Below are 19,822 nucleotides of genomic sequence, written 5' to 3'. Positions count from 1 at the left end.
ACAAGAGACATCCAGCATGAATGCACTGAGAACACTCACTGTTTGCAAAGTCGTTTTATGATGATTTCGTCATTGTGTAATTGTATCCAGAAATAAAACACTCACTTGTCATTCATAATACAAAATGTTGTGAACAAAATTACGAATTCCTGTGTTAACACGATATTCTTAATGACTTTCAAAAACAACAGTGCAAGTCATCTTTACATGCATCAAATATATACTGTTTCCACTTCACTTTAATAAAATCATGATGGTGAATCATGATGATGTTGTCCAGCCTTTTAGGTTGATGTTGAAGAGTACCAGATCCAACTGTTCAAAAGCCCATCGTATAAACAGTTATGATCCTTGGTGGACTTCATAGATTTGTGCTTCACTGCCAGAGCTGGAGAGATTGCTGAGCTGTTAGAGATTATATTTTGCAACTGTATTGCAGTTGGGTTGAAAGTAGCCCCACAGTTTGCTTTCTAAGCACTACAGCGTTTCATTGACTCTTCCCTTTCTTTCTCTATTTAGCAGTGATGGGCAGGAAGTCATCACTTCATCCTAACAATGAGTAAAAAGCTGAATAGACTGAAAAATCAACAATTCTTCTTGGATCCATAAGAGAGGGTAGGACACAGGGCAAACTGCTGCCCTCAACTGGAGAAAAAGACAAATATAGGGAGTTGGGGCTTACCCAAGTAGAGACTCATGAATGGAAACCACCTCAGGAATCAGTGCCAGGGAGGAAAACCTGAAATGTAATTCATGAATTGCCAGAGGCTCAGTGTGGACAACTCTGAGAGTTAAAAACTCCAGGGGAACCCAGTCATCAGAGAAAAGAAACGATGTTGAAATATGCCAGAGCACTCTGTTCTTAAAAAACCTGCCCTCAGGAGAAACTAGTTGAACAGAGCCTAACTTACTCGGATATTATCAGAGCCTATCTGACCCGGGGGAAGGGAAATACCCAAATCCAGTCAGTTCTAGCTTTCCACAAGGGAGAATGGAAATACCCAACTCCATCTCATGCTATCCATCCTGTCCCACCTAAGATAGGAGAAAAAACTGAGGAATGCTATGAAGTTCACAGCCCAAAGGCACAGACTCACTGAAAGACTGAGACCTAACCATAGGCTAGAGAATGCTTCCTGTTCCCCCACACCTCACCCTCACATTACTAAAGACCTAGTTACAGCAGTTTCTTTTACCCAGTACAGCATGTCCAGTTACCAAGAAAAAATTACAAGATCTACCAAAAGGCAAAAAACATAATTTGAAAAGACAGAGCAAGCATCAGAACCAGACATGGAAGGGATTTTGGAATTTTGGAATTATCAATAACCTACCTAAGGAGGCAAAAGACCTGTACTCTGAAAACTACAAGATGTTAATGAAAGAAATCAGAGATGACACAAACATATGGAAAGATATACCATGTTCTTGGATTGGAAGAATCAATAATGTCAAAATAAGCATACTGCCCAAGGCAATCTACAGATTGAACGCAATGCCTATCAAATTACCAGTGGCATTTTTCACAGAACTAGAACAAATTTTTTTTTTTAATTTGTATGGAAACACAAAAGACCCCAAATATCCAAAGCAAGCCTGAGAAAGAAAAACAGAGCTGGAGGAATCAGGCTCCTTGACTTCAAACTATACTACAAAGTTACAGCAATCAAAACAGTATGTTACTGGCACAAAAACAGAAATATAGATCAATGGACTAGGATAGGAAGTCCAGAAATAAACCCACACATCTATGGTCAATTACTCTATGACAAAGGAGGCAAGAATATACAATGGAGAAAAGACAGCCTCTTCAATAAGTGGTGCTGGAAAAACTGGACAGCTACATGCAAAAGAATGAAATTAGAACATTCTCTAACACCACATACAAAAATAAACTCAAAATGGATTAAAGACCTAAATGTAAGACTGGGTACTATAAAACTCTTAGAGGAAAACACAGGCAGAAGACTCTTTGACATCAATTGCAGCAATATCTTTTTGGATCCACCTCCTACAGTAATGAAAATAAAAACAAAAACAAACAAATGGGACCTAATTAAACTTAAAATAATTTGAAAAGATACATGCACCCCAATCTTCACTGCAGCACTATTTGCAATAGCCAAGACACGGAAGCAACCTAAATGTCCATTGACAGAGGAATGGATAAAGAAGATATGGAACATATATACAATGGAATATTACTCAGCCATAAAAAGAATGTAATAATGCCATTTTCAGCAATGTGGATGGACCTAAAGATTATCATACTAAGTGAACTAAGCCAGACAGAGAAAGACAGATATCATATGATATCACTTATATGTGGAATCTAAAAAGATGATACAAATGAACTTATTTACAAAACAGACTCACAGACTTTGAAAACAAAAGTATGGTTACCAAAGGGGAAGCCGGGGGAGGGATAAATTAGGAGTTTGGGATTCTTACTAACTAGCTTAACAGGTGTTGGAGAGGAGGCTCCTCTATGGTTGTTTGAGGGATGGATATAGTTTGGGATTAACATATACACACTACTATATATAGAATAGATAATCGACAATGACCTACTGCATAGCATAGGAGACTACTCAATATTCTGTAATAACATATATGGGAAAAGAATCTGAAAAAGAATGGATATATGTGTATGTATATGTATAACTGAACCACTCTGCTGTACACCTGAAACTAACACAACATTGTAAATCAACTACACCCCAAGATAAAATAAAAATTAAATCTAAAAAAAAACAATTTGAAGAGACAGAGCAAGCATCATTTGTATCATCTTTTTAGATTCTTTCCTTAACCGTGTCCAGTCTACTTTATAAGTAGACTTGTAGATGGGCTTATAGCCCATCAGAGGCACTCTTCATTTCTGTTACAGTGCTTTTGATTTCTAGCATTTCTTTTTGGTTCCTTCTTAGGAGTTCCATCTCTCTGCTTACATTGCCCATCTGTCCTTGTGTGCTGTCTTCCTTCTCCACTAGAGTCCTTAGCATATTAATCATAGTTGTTTTAAATTCCTGGTCTGATAATTCCAAAATTCCTGATCCTCCTTGCTTTGCTTGATGGCTATGACACCCTGGCCTCTTTATGTAGTCCAATCTCAATCCCCTATTGTAACAGTCATGACCCCTAGTCATTTGTCTTTAATAAGGTCTTCCTTACTATTAAAAAATAAATAAAAATAAGAAATAAAGTTGGAGAGATGCTGTTGTTTTGTTCTGTTTTTGTTTTTGCTTTTTGGAGGTTTCTATTAAGATATCCTCAAGCTCAGAGATTTCTGCTTCCCATGGTAATCACCTGGGAGCTTTAAAAATTACCACTGCCTGGATCCCACCCCAAGAGAATCTGATTTAATCAGTCTAGGGATTTTTAAAAGCTCCCACATGATTCTAATGTGTAACCAAGGTTAAAACCTACTGGTCTTGATTAACTCCATCTCTCTACAGACAAGAACAATAAGACTCCGCGGCCTTGGTGACTTGCTCCAGGTTATAAAGCAAATTTGAGAGCAGACCTAGAAATCAGAAAATCCCAGTCTGGTTTGGGGCTGCCGACACTGTGGTAGAGCCCTTCCCTTCCACAACTGAGGCCTCTGTCCCCACGTTGAGGAGCCGGCATAATCCTTGCTCCCCAGAGCCTTTCATTCACCTGCTCCTGTTCCTCATCTTAGGAATGTTCTGGCTTTCTGGACACACCTTAATGCCTCTCTCACAATTTTCATCTACGTTTTGCATCCCTCCCCTCCTCCACTGGGCCCACTCTCGTAAGCCCCGAATCGTTCCCAGACTTTCCAGCCTCCTTGTAAATGCCCTTCTCCGTACCCTGGACTAACATTCTCTAGACATCATCACCTCTAATGGCGTTGCTTCTCCACACAGCCCTCCTGATACAAACCGAAAATGCTTCATCTTGAATTCTGACATTCCAGGTTCTGGTTCTGTCCTCTTGTCCTTCGATCTTCCTCACCTTCTTGCACCCGCTGAATCTGGCCTTGACCACACTCTTCCATGTAACCCCATGGCTGTCAATGAACACCTGTCAGAATGTCTTGTGGGAGCCCCCTTGCCAAACCTCAGGTGCTGCAGCCCTCTCCCCAAGGGCACTTCAGAGAGTGGCGACTGAAGCCCTCTCCCCAAGGGCACTTCAGAGAGTGGCGACTGAAGCCCTCTCCCCAAGGGCACTTCAGAGAGTGGCGACTGAAAGAAAAGGCCTGGTCATCTGCATTTTGAAATCACCCCCCTCAATCCTGAGGCCCTGCCCCACCACGGGCTCTCCCCAGAACTGCAAGGCTTTCATGTGCTTCCAGGCTTCCCTCATCTCAGCCCTTTGTGTCTATGAACCACTGCCACTGAGTCCCCAGCACTGCGGGAAGCTTGCTGCTCTGATCTTGTCAGTCTGATGGCTCAGTAACCCCCACTGTGTTTGTTTTGCTGGCTTGATAGATCCATGACAGGCACAAAAAAAATAAGGACATTTTAGAATGGTACAAATTTGGAAGAAAATCTGGTTCATTCTTTATCGTGTTGTCCTTTACTAATGGAATATTTTCACCTGACCCGTCAATCTTTAGCTCTAATTATATCTCCATTTCACTGCTCCGTGGCTTACCACTACTGTCCCTGTTCATTGAAATGTTTTGTCTTGAAGCCTTTGGGCTACTTACCAGAGACTCATAATACCCATAATTTAAAGAGGAAAAAAAAAAAGTTATAAAACCTTCATGTCTTAAATGCAACAGCATGGCCTTGAAACACTATAGAACTTGCAGTCTAATAACTTAAAACTAAATTAGCTAAAGCTTTGATTCACATGCATTTGGAGATCAAAACAGGCTGAAATGCCGTAGGCAACATTTATGCTTAGGGCCATAATTAGACAACTGCCACAATATTGAAAAAAAACCAGAATTTTACAAACCAATCAACTGAGACTTTAAAAAAGAAAAACATGTCAGCTTACTCCAGCAGTTTATTAAGGGGCAATGTTTCAGTTGCAAATAATTTATATCATATAAATAAGCTCATTTAAAATTAATTAGTTTTACCATAAATAAGCATATTGAAGATTCTACCAAAATCAGAAACTCTACCAAAGATTTTTGAATCACATAAAAATTTACTTAATGGGCCTTCAGTTATTTACCAATAACAAATACACAAATTTCAGTGTTTTGCCTGTGTCATTAGATTATTTTAAAAGAGCAGATGGTACAACACACTGATATAGAAACACCTCTTGCCAAATTATCTTCAGGATTCTATCAATCCAACATTTGTAAAATTGGAATCCAAGAAAATACTCTAGTATTGATACGATTAAGTACATGTGGGGGTTGATTTTTTGTTTGTTTGTTTGGTTTTACCAAGGACGTTCTATGAAGATGTATATTCAAAGCCACAAATAAAATAACTAAAGGGCTTCTGGGTGAATTATTTGACTGTAATAGGCCCTGGTTTTATGTTACTGAGCTCTAAAAATCTGATTAACAAGAAATCACATGCACGTTAAGAGTAAGTGATATCAGTCTGGAAAAAAAATACTTCTAGGGTAGGTGCTTTATTTATTGAATACTTACTATGTTACTCCCGTTTCACAGATGAGGAAACTGAGGCTCAGCAAATTTTTGAACATGGGTCTTGCTGACTCTTTTTCCTAAGCCTTTCTGAATCCATTAATATGTAGGTTGAAATGTTTTTCTTCTCTAACCTATTGGATCAAAAAAGGGGCTGAATATCAGTCACCAAGTCTCTGCTGGTGTGTAGCAATCATGTCGTGAAATGGGATTTCACCATATTTTAGGTGTCCTGTCACAGTAGTTATTGGCATTTGCACTTTACTCAAGGTTCCTTGTGGTTTTTCTTGACCTCTTTCTCTTGGATATCAAACAATGGGTATTTACCACAAATGTATGAAACAAAAACGGTCCAGGAAATGCACTATGACAGACAAAACTCTAACAGTATTTAATGGTTATGAAAATTGAAAAAGGCAATAGGTCTAAGTAGAAAGCTACATGTTCTAGGAAATTATAAGTATTTGGAGATGACATAAAGGGATTCCTTCTAGATAAGTTCCCTGTTTTTATTTGCAGATAAAGAACTTAACCCAGTAACAAGTCTTGCAAACAAAAGGATTACTGACTAGTTGAGGGACATTGTGAATAATGAGGAAAAGAGTTAATAATACTCTCACCTAGTGAGTAGTCTACAGATGAGGATAGGACAGCAGTTTACTGCCTTGCCACCTAGAAAGACAGGTTATCAAAGGTTATTACATGTAAGTCATCATTCCCTCCTCTGAATACAAAGAATTGAGCTGTGTGGCATCTAATACATAGCAGTTTCTGATTCTTGACAGATGGTCCCTATTAAATCAGTCTCTGGACAAAGGTGGTGTCGGTGAACTAATTCTGTTCATTCATTAACTCCATCATTCCTTCCCACATTTATTGAACTAATCGACCTTTATTGAACAATATTTTGCATGGGACACTGGGCTAAATACTCAAAACAAAACAGAACAGCCATGGCTTCTGTTTTCCCCTCTAGCACCAGGCCCACCTGTCAAGATTGGTTCCTGGTCATCCAAATTAATATTTTCCTTCCCAGGCTGAAATTTTCAGCAGCGTTGTTTAATATTAAATATTAAATGGAGATGCTATAGAACAATATAATAATTGCTCTATTAATTCAGAAAGGGGCAAGTTGAATTAGAGAAAAGACTGGATTATAGACTATGTAAAAAGAAAATCAGTTTAATTCCAGCACCTGAATTACGATATTCAGAATTGCAGAATTCTTCCATCCACACAAGAGTCTTTAAAATATGTGTTTTAATCAGTAGTTTTAGTTTAATGGTAAATTTACATGCCAATGATTTCTTTGGATTATAGACCTTAGAAGATTCTTGAAAAAAAGTTTATTCTTCTAATTCGTTAAATACTTTGGATAGCTTAATAATGCGCTAATTTACGTAGCAGAGCAAGTCTCTCTTTATAGACCGGCACTATCCAATAGAGTAGCCATTGCCCACATGTAGCTACTTACAGTGTACAGTCCAAATTGAGCACAAGATGTGCGTTTCATGTACAACACACACCAGACTTCTAAGACTTAGTAGCCCAAAAAAGTATGTAAAACTCTCGATCATTTTTACATTGATTGCATACTGAAATTATAATATTTTGGATATGTTAGGAAAAATAAAATACTGTATAGTATCAAGCTTTATTTTCTATGCCTTTTATTTTTCTAATGTGACTACTAGAAAATTTAAAATATGTGGCTTGCATTATATCTCTGTTGGATGGCATTATAATAAATAATAAAAAGAAATGTTTCCAAGGCATTAGTAGATTCTAATTACTATCTGTGGAAGTCCAAAAATAAAATGAAAAATGTCCTTAAATGAATATGAAAAACCATCCTTCCAAACTAAAGCAAAATTAATGGGGCATAAGTGCACAACCCACCCCACCTCTCCTCCCCCTCCCACTCCCCAACCCCAGGTTCAAAGGAAGGAACCTGGAATGTAGAGCAAACACAAATATGGCAGAAATTAGCCCAGAGGCCTTGAGGACCACGGCTTACCACTTAATGCCGCTGCAGAGCTGGCCCCAAAAGGTATTGAGATGTAGGACTTCCAAGGGAATGGTCTCTGTATTTTAAAAAATATATGTAACATGGTGAAAAACTCAGAATTCATGAAAGTAAAGCGTCAATGGAAGAAGTAATGCCCTGAGAAGCCAGTTAAGAAATGAGGATTCCATCCCCAATGGACCAGAAAGCCCTTCTAGCACCTCCTGCTGCCTCCCGGTTCCCAGCCTCATCTGAGCGGCGCCCCGCCCACTCCCCCTTCCCGCTTGGGGCGAGCCACCGACCTCCCCCTAAGGTCTACGGGGACTCAAAGTTAGCGTGATGCTCACCTGATAACTTTGCTGAATGATGCTGAAGTGTCATTTCTCTTTGGTTCTTTGGCGTCTCCTGTCTCTTTCAGTGTCTGAAATTCCCTCTCAGCTCAAACATAGGGATTAGCTTGGGGCACCCTCCCCGCCCCTACCGTCTTCCAGCCTCGAACTTCACTCCTGCTTTCAGATCCCTTTCTTCACCACTCAGATCATATTCTAGGTGGTTTAATCAACCCGAAAGAAAAAAATAATTAAGAAATTTATCTAGTTATTTGGTGATGTAAGAAAAAGTTTCAGGCAGATTTATTACAATTCTTTATCAAGGGACAGAATTACTTCTCTCCACACTCAAGGAAATTAAATGCTGTAGCAAGAAAATTAGTTTTAAACAAAATCCATTATTTAACGGTAATTAACAATAAGAAACTAGTCCAACAAATAGGAATCATTAAATAAGTTATGATAAATTCATATAGTGGAATTACTCTACAGCTATCAAAAATCATGCCTTTGAAGACTGACAAAGGAAATGCACACAATGAAAATTAATAAAGACACATAACTATTTACAATATGATCTGACTCTATGTAAAATAAAATACATACACTATGTTAATAGTGGCTACCTCAAGGCGGTGAAATTACAGGTAATTTTTTTCTTTATATACAGTTTCTGTGTCTTTAAATTTTTTACAATGAGCATATATTACTATTATAATCAGAAAAATATATACATAAAATAAACTATTATTCTCTAGTTTGCGATTTTAACAATAAGTCCAATTTTTAAGAGTACCACCAAAAGCTTATCTTTCATGGAAAAAAATCATACCACCTCTAAAGATGATACACGATACAGTACAGTTTTTTTTTTTTTTTATTCACTAGAACCCTGTGTCAGCAAGATTAGTTATGCCAGACATGATATTGATTTATCTTGCCTGATATAATTTTGGCTTATCTGTAAAACAAACATTAGGATAATCCCCAATTCCAGTGCAACAGACTTCCCTGTCTGAAAATCAGCAAGACTTATTTAAGGGGCTTTGAAGGATAAGACCTAATTAGCCCTTTCTAAAAATCCATAGCATGTTTCTGTATAAAAGTTCGAAGCAAAACTCATTCAAAGCTAGCTCCACAGAAGTAGCAGCAAAAATATAAAATGGACCTCAGCAATTACAGAAAAAATCTTCCAGGGTTATTAGACCAAATGCTTTTGAACCTACTAAGAATTTTTAAAACTCAATTCAAAGAAATTTTGGCATATTCTAAAGAACAGAAAGTGGAGTCACTCCTCATAAAATAAGTTATTATTTCGTTCTTATCCTCTCAGAAAAGGTCACCTCATTCATTCCAAGGTCTGCTCTAAATAAAAGAGTTTATAATAAAATTAATCACAATGTTGCTCATAACAAGTACTTTTTCCTCCTTTCCGCCCCCTCCAACCACTGTAGTATAATGCATTTCACAGTCAGTTTATGCTTCTTTAAGGGTCTAATATTGCATAATTCATGCATATTTTTCTGCACACATTTAGTGAAAGTCCATGTGTGCAGGCCCTCGACAGGGACACAAAGCCCTCAAGGACCTGGAGTTTAGAGAGTGCCTCGAAATATAAAAAAATATATTTTATACTTACATAAAATATAGAGTTCTGTCATTTGTTCTGCTAAGCCTATCATTAACCAGATATGTAAATTAATATAACAGTATTTGATAGAAACACTGCTTTAAAAGGAACATTCCAGCCTCGGGCCCTTTGTCTTCTGTTCTATATTCTGCCATCTTCTTTTTCAAGGGAAACTTGGTTCAGCAGAGACCATTAGGCCTATCATGGCAGTTAAGATATGGTTACTTGGGACTTAACTTTTGATTCCAATACTTGCAATATGACTTCACGATAAACATTGCATATAGCAATGGACACAGACAAACAATATTCTTAATCTTGTCATTCAATTTCTGTAAAAATGTTACAGAATGGTTCCCATTTCTCATGCTTTTGTTATAGAATGTGCTGCAGAAATGATAGCCCCTGCCAGCATTTTTTTTAACACCCCCCTGCCAAAAAGAACAAATCCAGGCACTATTCATATTATTCAATATTTTACAATCACTTAATGCTCATTTCAAAAGCTCTGTCAAATGCCACAAAAAGGTCTTCTAGAAGTCAGATATATGAAATCTACAGTTTCACAACACTGAGAAGTACAAACGGTTAACAGCTGCTGTGTGTGTGCAATTATTTCAAATAAGTGAATAAGAAAAGTATCAAGACTATTTGTAACTTCTTCTGCCTCTCTTAGAGTAGTAAAAAATAAGAGAAAGAGAAATAATAAAAGCAAAAAATAGAAAAGCTATGAAAGCCAGTAAAGACCTTCGGGTATGAAAAAAGCTGCACTCTGTACACAGGGTGAATTCTTCTGGACAAAATCTTCCCAGAGTTTTGGGACCTGGGAAGCCATTGTTGTCAATAATTTTCCTGTAATGTTTCATGGATGGTTTGGGCTCAAACTGATTTGCAGCATAACGATACAGGCCAAACTTCGGAGCTGTGCGATCATTAAATGAATAAGCAAAGTATCCACAAAGATTGATACCATCCAATATATAGGCTAGAAAAACAAAAGGACAGGAGAAAAGTTATGAAAATATTTTGCACACAACACTTTGCTTTTACACAGCCCTGGCGCATCAGCAAAAATGTCAATACCATTTAATAAAGCTTCAGATTTAATTAGATTTAATCAGAAAAGCCTTCTTTTATCCGAAGACAAAGAGGTACATTTAACATAGTAGGTTTTACATAATTAAGCCTACTATGATGCACTTGGGTTAAATCTTTAAGTACGTGAAGCAGTCAAGGCTGCTGTGAAGCCATCTGATATGGAGGACAAGAGAGTCCAGGGTTTATTCCACCCAGAGTAGGTGCGAGGGATATTCCATCTTCCTCTTTTAGCCAAACTCCTTTATCCCTGGGGAAAATACTAGCTAGCACTTGGACTTTTTCAGTGTGTCAAGGAATAGATAGCACTTTCTCTGCAGGTGATAGTGTGTGTATATGTTTGAGAGTTTCTATCAGGTATCAGGCTCTCTCTCAGGTGACTTAACCCTCAAGAGACCGCTGTTTCGGGGACTCCTTACCTTTCAGAGCTTCGTTTACATAATTCTTCATGTAATACACCCTCAGATTGTCTTCGGCTGCGTGCGGATCATCGTCGATGCCGTTGGAGATTATATACATGGGGAGGTCTCCGTACTTGGACTTCAGCCAGTTCAGTACCTTGCGTAACCCCCAGGGCACCACGGCCACCTGACTTGGGGAGTTGAGCCAGGTGATGTCGGTCATTTCTTGCACTGCCAGGTAATCATTATATTTTACTGGATCTTCTTTTTCCCAGTCTACAAGGATGGTGGTGTAATGGCTTAAAGCCAAAAAGTCAAAGGAACCCCGGATTAGCTTTTTTTCCTCGTCAGTGAAATAAGGCAGGAGGAAATTGTTTCTCTGGTTCAGCCAGGCCCTCATCACGCGTGGATAATCCCCGGAGCCGAAAATGGGCTCGGCCAGCCAGCCAATGTCAAATTGCAAAACTCGCTCGGCCACTTCTTGGTCTTTTGGGGAGAGAGGGCAGGCTGGTTCTATCCAATCCGCCTGCAGGGCGATGGATATTTTACCCTTCTGAGAGCGCCTAAACTTCTCATCGTACACGCGCCAGGCCAACGCGTGGGCCTTCAGGAGGTGGTGCCCCGCGCTATACGTCATGTTCCGCGTGGACGGCTCGTTCATCGTGATCCAGAACTTGACGTGGTGGCCGAGGTCTCGAAAGCACAGGCTGGCGTACTCTGCAAAAGCCAGGGCGGTGTGAGGGTTCTCCCAGGCGCCGTGCCGGGCCAGGGGTGGCGGCAGCCCCTGGTGCGGGGCGGCGGGGCGCCACAGGGCCACCACCGGGGTGATGTTGGCGCGCACGAGCTCGCTGGCCACGCAGCGATAGTAGCGCAGGACCGTGCGGTTGACCTGGGACTGGTTCCCCAGCGGCAGGATCAGCGCCCAGTCCAGGGAGAAGTGGAAATGCGACACATGCATTTCCTGGAGTAAGGCGATCTGGGGCCGGATGGCAGCGAAGTCAACGCAATAGGATTTCCTCTTCTTGGTCACAACCCCGTCCACCTTAATAAGCCTTTTACTGTGGTGGACATCCCACAGGTAAACGCTAGGGTCGGTAAACTGAGACAGAGTGGTGTCCACCTGGCAGGAGGAGAGTAACCGTTAGCCTCACCTGGACGGTCCTGGAAAGTCATTCAATGCAGTTCTTTTGACAAAACCAGCCAGCAAAATAGGTAAAAACAGAAACCTTCCTAGCTGAATTTTTAAACTATTTTTTCATAAATAGGAAGTTCTTGGAGAAGAAAATATTCCCCTTTGATGGGTGCACATTTGTTTTACCCATAGTTCTCTGCAACTCTGGAACTGTTACCTTAATGTTAAAAAAAAAATCTGAATTTTTGGGGTCACGTCAGATGACAAACAATAATCCTCACACACCTCTGGTCTGAGTTAAGCAAGTAGAGTATTTTGGACGTTTTTCTTTTAGTGTAAGAAATCACTGATGATACGAGACTTTCAAATTAAAAAAAAAAAAAAACTAGACAAAAAAATAATAAAGCTTAAAACCTGAGAGTCAGAAAATGAAATGATATTTAAGATTAAATTGTGCTTCTTAAAATCACGTTCTAAATGGAGGTTTGCTCTAGGTGAAGGACATGGAAAATAAGCATAACTGTTGCCTTTTATTGGCATTAGTGTCCATAACAGAATTTAGCAAACTCATTCTGACTGATGGTAGAAAGTGATAGAGAATGTGGAAAACAATTCTGTCATCCACTCATAATGAGATATTTTAACATAACTTTTTAAAAATTTCTAAATTATTTTTCTGTGACGATCATGACAATAATGGTTCTCAATCTCTGATTTACAAGCCTTCAAAATGAAAACATGTATTTAGGAAAGTGGACAAATTGCAAAATCAAAATCACAAAATCCTTCCTCCACGTGCCAACCATGGCAGGAATGGAAACTGACAGTTCATCCCAAGGACCCGCCACCAAAGCCAGTTTTCTCCTCAGAAATAATCCTGTTAGAATTGGTTCCTCGGTTTGACCCTCTATATAAAAGCTGGGGTCAAACTCCGGTTTTGAATCTCTAGCAGAGGTTTCCTTGCATTTTTCAGGCCTGTTGCAAATGAGCTTCTGTTTCTCTAGAAGGGTCAGTGCTGTGCTTATAAAGGAAAGTAATAAAATACAGCCGTGTCAGAGGGAAATTGCTTTTTCTGGAGAATTGTCCCTTGTAGATCACCCACACATGCATTTCCTCTAATGCTGTGGGAATGCTGTCAGAAGTATTTTTCCACTGTGATGCACCCACAAATCATGTTTCCTCAGCTTTGCAAGAGAAAATATTTGCATACTCTTTGGAAGTGAAAGTGTTCATAGCTTGAAGGAATTATTTGGATTATTTTTACAGAGCTCTGAGTTGACAAAATTCGTAACTTTTCTACCATAATTGTTCCAGAACAACAGCTTTTATTCAGTCCATCTGAAAACAAACATGAGAGACTAGGGTATAATTTCTATTTATACTCTATTTCTTAAAAATACAGGACATTTATAAATGGGTGTTCAGGCAAAATTCTATATAATCTCCACCGATGTATTGACTTATTTCTTAATAAAAAAAAAGAAATAATAAAGCTGAACCTTTCAGAAGGTTATAATGTATGTATTCAGTATATTATGGAAGAAATGTTCCCCTAACAGTGGCCAATGTTAAAAAAGCTCTACGTCCCCAGTACATAGCAGGTTTTGTATTTATGAGCTATGAGCATTAGTGGTTATGGGAAAACAAACCTCTTGGCTGGGAAATTAGGCCCAAGGACAATGACAATCTATGTGAACAAGCCTAAGATCAGACTTCAGACAGGTGGTGTTAATGAGATGTTATTTTTAAAGCTTTTCAGGTGAAATGCATGCCTCATTCATACTGGGAGTTTGAAATACTAGCCAGGAGTGAAAAGATAAATTTCAATGGTTTGAAATTCACTTATATGTAGAGAATGTACTTGAGGACATGGGGAGGGGGAAGGGTAAGCTGGGACGAAGTGAGAGAGTGGCATGGACATATATACACTACCAAATGTAAAACAGATAGCTAGTGGGAAGCAGCCACATAGCACAGGGAGATCAGCTCGTGCTTTGTGACCACCTAGAGGGGTGGGATAGGGAGGGTGGGAGGGAGACGCAAGAGGGAGGAGATATGGGGATATGTGTATATGTATAGCTGATTCACTTCGTTATAAAGCAGAAACTAACACACCATTGTAAAGAAATTATACTCCAGTAAAGATGTTTAAAAAAAAAAAAAAAGTATTGCCAGCTAAAGACACCATGATGGGTCTTGCTGTTTTTCTCACCAGCCTGTGTATTTGAACGGAGGTAGGCACCTAAGTGTATTTGTCTCACTATTCCCTGGTCTGAGCATAGTGGTAGGTACTTAATAAATATCGATTGAACAACAACAAAAATAAAGTAAAATAAAATTTTTAAAAAATTCACTTTTAATGCATTAAAAGTATGAGACCTGCTTGTAAATTAAAACTTACCCATACACTCATCAGAACTGCCCTAACAAAAAACTTGTTTTTACTTTGTCAGTTAGGAAGTTAGCTTGGGAAGAGAGCCGCCACAGTAGTACAATGCTCCAGGTGAAAAGCAGAAAGAATAAAAGAGCAGTTGCAGCCTTTTCCCACTAGAGAGCTTCTAGAGGAGCTGCGGTCTGCAGAGGGTCTGTGTCTGGCTGGGTCAGCAGGGAGCGGGCCAGGCAGCTCGGCTAGGTGAAGGTAGCAGGGGCCCTGAGCTGTGCAGCCTGAGGGCAAAGCTCCAGGGCTGATGAGTGGCTGGCATTAGATCAAAGTCTAAACAACTGCCTCTAGGGAGCAGAAAAAGGAATTCTCTCCCTATCTCCCTTCCTCTTCGCTGCCTGCCGTACTAGTCGCCTCTGATCAGAGTTCTCTCTGGAAGAAGTAACACGTACTCTTAAAACGTTCTCACCACTGACCAGTTCCCAAGGCAGACACAGTCCCTGGATGGGAACAAAGCAGGAGTGAAAGGGCTCCCCACAAATGTCCCCACTGCTCCCTGAGTTCATACCATCTGCACAGAAACACTGGCGGAGCCTTCTCTTCTCAAAAGACAAAGCTGGGAATTACCCGCCCTGGCTGGGCTGCTGTCAGAGATGGGACAGAGCACGAGCCCTCAGTGACTAGGGTCCCAGGGCCCAGCAAGAAGCAGGGCTCAGAAGACGGTCAAGAGGTAGAGAAAGGACCAGGGACCAACCAGGATGCACTAGGGAGTGGCCTTCCCCCTTTCCTTCCCTCCTCCTTCCCTCCTCCATCACTAGCACCACTTCTGCCACTTCAGATCCTACTTGAACCCCCACTGTGGATCCCACTGCAGGAGAAATTAGGATGGGGAGGTTCCAAATAGCAGTAGGCTGAGGGAGAAGGGGAGATGGAGGAAAACCCGGAGCCAGGAAGACAAGCTACTGGGCTCAGATATCCTTGCAAACACAGCGTTCCTTGGATGCCTTTTTTTTTTTTTTAACATCTTTATTGGAGTATAACTGCTTTCCAATGGTGTGTTAGTTTCTGCTATATCACAAAGTGAATCAGCTATACATACACATATATCCCCATATCCCTTCCCTCTTGCGTCTCCCTCCCACCCTCCCTATCCCACCCCTCTAGGTGGTCACAAAGCACCAAGCTGATTTCCCTGTGCTATGTGGCTGCTTCCCACTAGCTATCTATTTTACATTTGGCAGTGTATATATGTCCATGCCACTCTCTCACTTCGTCCCAGCTTACTCTTCCCCCTCCCTGTGTCCTCACTGGATGCCTTTTAAATGTAAGGAAGGGACTGAAGTCGAGACTGTCCCTAAAACTAACTGGAGGTCTGAATAAGATGTAAGAATAATACAACTCGGCAAAAGAAGTATTAAGGATGGTGTTGGTTTAAAAAAATTTTTTCTTAATTATTTATTTATTTGGTTGCACGGTGGCAGGTGGGCTCCTTAGTTGCGGCTCGCCGGCTCCACAGTTGTGGCAGGCGAACTCTTAGTTGCGGCATGCATGTGGGATCTAGTTCCGTGACCAGGGATGGAACCTGGGCCCCCTGCATTGGGAGCATGGAGTCTTAACCACTGCGCCACCAGGTGTTGATTTATTCCCCCATATATCAAAGATTTCAATTTGATATTTACCAAAACAACAGCAACCCGTTTCAACTAGAAGGCCTTCCCTCAGATCCAAGCATTCTTCCAAATACCTCTTTCGAACTGAAAGGTAACAGAATATGCTGCCCCAAAATATGACTGTAGGTGTTCAGGGCATGCCACCCCAAAAATGCCCCGTCAGTATATTGATAATTTTGAGCTGCAGGTACTTGAAAAATAGCAAATGCAAGGGAAAGGCTTTCTCTGAACTCCTCTTATCTGCCTAGAGACAGATCCTCCAAAAGGAACTCAAAAGGATTGTCATAAATCCCTTTGTGGGAGTTTCACCAAGCAGGGAAGATTTATCACAGGAGAGGATATTCAAAGCCAACATCACATGCAGGCAAACTTTGTCACAAACTATCATAGCGCCCATCTATTCTTTTAAGGGCCCATTCATCTTTCCTAAAAATCATGTACTTTCCCCCTTTTCCTATTAAGATGGTATTTAAGCCTGAGCTCTAAGCCACCTTGGGGAGTTACTCATCTTCCTCAGAGCATCTCCCATGTACACACGAGGTAAACATACTAATAAACTTCTGTTTGTTCTTCTCATGTTAATCTATCTCTTATTACAGGGGTCTCAGTTAAGAACTCAGAAGGGTAGAGGGAAAGTTATTTTTCCTCCCCAGCAGAACCAGTGAATTGGCCAGAAGCACCCAACATGCTAAACCCTTTGCTTGTCTGTGGATACTAAACTTTGTCTCCGTCTTGGTCTCTATTTTCACACACGGACTCTGTTCAGCAACACCTCCACTCCCTCCCCACCCTGCTCACTTACCACCATGCTCTGTTCACACTGTCAAACTATTTGCGACCCATCATTTTTCTTCAGTAGACTCCTTTGAAAGTAGGGGTCGTATCTTACTCATCTTAGTGTGTACTCCCCTCAACCGAGCCCCCTCCCCCCAGCAATTAACACAGGGCTTTGTACACACTAAGCATCCAATAAGTGCTCACTAAAGTATTCAAACTCTAGAAAACAGATTCTTTTAAAGTTGGAAAAATTAAAAATAATATTGAGGGCTAACTACATAGCAGATGCTCAATAAATCTTGGTTGACCATTTTGAAGAACTTCCTTACCACTGCAATTCAAAAACTGTTGCTCGAAATGGCATTCCGATCAGTGAATCACTGAGCAAGGGTTTTTCTTTCTGGAGGTATTTCCACAAGCTTGGGGTTTCCACAGTTATGGCTCAGGAGGGCTCTGCCTAATGCTCCTGCTTCAATCTCAGCAGCTCCACCGAGATCTCAGATAATGTGGAGTTCTGTTTTATATCTTGTTTATGGAAGAACTCAACAACTACTTTAAAAGGGGTGGAAAACCATGGTATTAAAAGAGAGTGTTTTATCTTTCACTATCCTATCAGATCTTAAAGATGGATATATTTTTAATCTGTTCCCCTTGGAGCTGATTTAAAGTGAAAGATGAAGCTAGAAAGATTTTTGGAGAGAAGAGTGCAGCGTTCCAAATGGTGCCTTTAATGTGCTCACTAAGGAACCATGTTTGGCCTGAGGAATGGACAATGTGCCATGACAACCTAATAAGGAAGTACTACTTACTAGTGATAGGGCTTGGTGAGACTGCGGATTGGTTTTGTCAGCTGACTTACTTGAATGTAGTTGTCAACAATTCCCCAAGCAAAGTCACAGGGAAATGTCCCTTCTAGGGGTTGATTTTCAGGTAAAGGAGGGAAGCCATTTTTCTCTATCAGCTTCTGGTAGAACAAGGCTGAAGACTTCGGCAACAACTTCTTATCCTGGCTTAGAAAGTCGACGTAGAAGAGTCCACGTCTGATGCTGTAGCCTCTGTGCCACTCGAAGCCATCCATGAGGGACCACGCTGTGTACCCGATGACATCCACCCCGTCCAGCCTGATGGCTGCAAAGGAAAGAGGACAAGAGCAACGTGACCCTGTGATGGGCACTCGTCTCATGATTCAAGAGCATTTGAGGGTTTTACTACTTCAGTAAGTATAATGCTTATTGTTTGGTAAACTGATGACCCTTCTCACTGATGAAAGTCTCTAAGAGAACCTAGATAACTCTACAAATATTAGTAAATGTCTTCACAAATAGGCTTATCTCCAGTATGTTTTTATCTGAAGTTCCCTTATTTCTAGTGGGTGCTCTTTGGGCCAAGATATCTTGTTCTACTTTCTATCCTAAGCACCTATCTTTGTGCCTGATGCAGTAAATGAATTAAGTCTTCAAAGGCATGGACTACTTACTCTTTTCTTCAGAAAATATTGATATTCCTTTTTTTTTTTTTAATACAAAGTGTTTTATTCAGTACAAGCAATCTGAACCGAAAAATGTGTACAGGGATCTAGATATCTTGGGATTTACTTAATCTTTAATATAATCTAAAAAATCTAGAGTACTAACTCTGAAAGTCTAGTAATTTTAAACATTATAACCCAGTTTCTCATTTACGAAACGAGTTTAAAAAATTAATTCAAGTTCCTCAAGGTCCCAAATGAGAAAGGTGTTACATAAATGCATTCCTACTATTGCCAAAATGAATTTCTACATTCTGATTAAAAACTATAAATTCACAGTTTATTAAGATCATCTTAAAGATTGTTTTTCCAGTGGATTCTGGAAGGAAATTAGGATTTTATCCACAATCCTACCTTTTAAGGTTTCCATTATGAATTTTTTGAGGTAATACATATATTTGGCATCATCTCTCTTGGTGGTCCCTGAAACAAACCAGCCATTTTCCACAATAAATATTTGAGGGTGGTTATACTCAAGGTCAATCCAGGAAAGGAGTTGCCTCAGGCTGGGAGATTCCAACTGACGGAACTTCATCTGAGGGTCCAACAGTTGAAAACTCAAGGTTGGTCCAAAGGAAAGAGCAAAAAAGTCGGCTGTTCCCTTGATGAACTTTTTCTCAGATTCAGTAAAATCAGGCAGAAGAGATGAAAGGTTATTCTTCATGCTCTCAGGATAGTCCCCATCAATAAATATGGGTTTGGCAAACCAGCCTAGGACAAAGTCAAGAGATTTCTGACATTCTTTGATGCTATGTTCAGTCATTCTTCGAGGACTGATCCAGTGGGAGCTCAGGGCAATGGACACCTGGCCTCCCTGAGTGGGGCGGAAAGAAGTATTGTAGAGATGCCAGATTTTGGCATGAGCCTATAAAGAGAAAAACCACGGTGAATTTATCTCTGATTGTGAGCAGAAATACAACATGTATTTGAATCCCCATTTCTAGTTGTATCTGTTTCTCATCAAGTCTAACCTAATGACTAACCCCACAAGGTAAAAGTCACCTGGAACCAATAAATAATTCCAGAGGTAAGTCAGCCCACAGTGAGCTGCAACCATAACTGGAATCATTTCCACTGTTTTTCAGCAGCCAGTGGAAAAATGTGAATTTCTTGTGTTGAATATGTACTTATTATTCATACTTTGAAAAGTTAATGAAATAAGAATTTGTTATAATATCTTAATACTTAAATGACTTTGGATTATGTACTTTTTAATTAATAGCCTTCGTGAAAAGAGCCAATCCCGCATCTGTGATTACACCAGGAATTTCTAAATAGGATTATATTTTTT

The 19,822-nt window shown here is 40.0% G+C and overlaps 1 protein-coding gene across 14 annotated transcripts in view; it reads right to left on the bottom strand.

Moving 5' to 3' along the window:
* KL (klotho) overlaps window positions 1–19,822 on the bottom strand; it is a 110,683-nt gene that overhangs the window by 56,082 nt on the left and 34,779 nt on the right. For all 14 annotated transcript variants that reach the window (XM_068526935.1, XM_068526933.1, XM_068526934.1 and 11 more), the window contains exons 2-8: window positions 18,886–19,396; window positions 17,863–18,131; window positions 11,063–12,164; window positions 7,937–10,533; window positions 7,602–7,668; window positions 6,205–6,256; window positions 5,588–5,718 (exon numbers count right to left, since the gene is read on the bottom strand). In XM_068526935.1, the coding sequence (XP_068383036.1) occupies window positions 10,196–10,533; window positions 11,063–12,164; window positions 17,863–18,131; window positions 18,886–19,396 (2,220 nt within the window). In that variant the 3' untranslated portion in view covers window positions 5,588–5,718; window positions 6,205–6,256; window positions 7,602–7,668; window positions 7,937–10,195. The remainder of the gene's footprint in view (window positions 1–5,587; window positions 5,719–6,204; window positions 6,257–7,601; window positions 7,669–7,936; window positions 10,534–11,062; window positions 12,165–17,862; window positions 18,132–18,885; window positions 19,397–19,822) is intronic.

This window comes from Eschrichtius robustus, chromosome 18 (assembly GCF_028021215.1).
Source record: "Eschrichtius robustus isolate mEscRob2 chromosome 18, mEscRob2.pri, whole genome shotgun sequence".
Lineage (NCBI taxonomy): Eukaryota > Metazoa > Chordata > Mammalia > Artiodactyla > Eschrichtiidae > Eschrichtius > Eschrichtius robustus.
The sequence above is the reverse complement of the archived record's forward strand: the minus strand, read 5'-3'. Positions and strand labels throughout refer to the sequence as shown.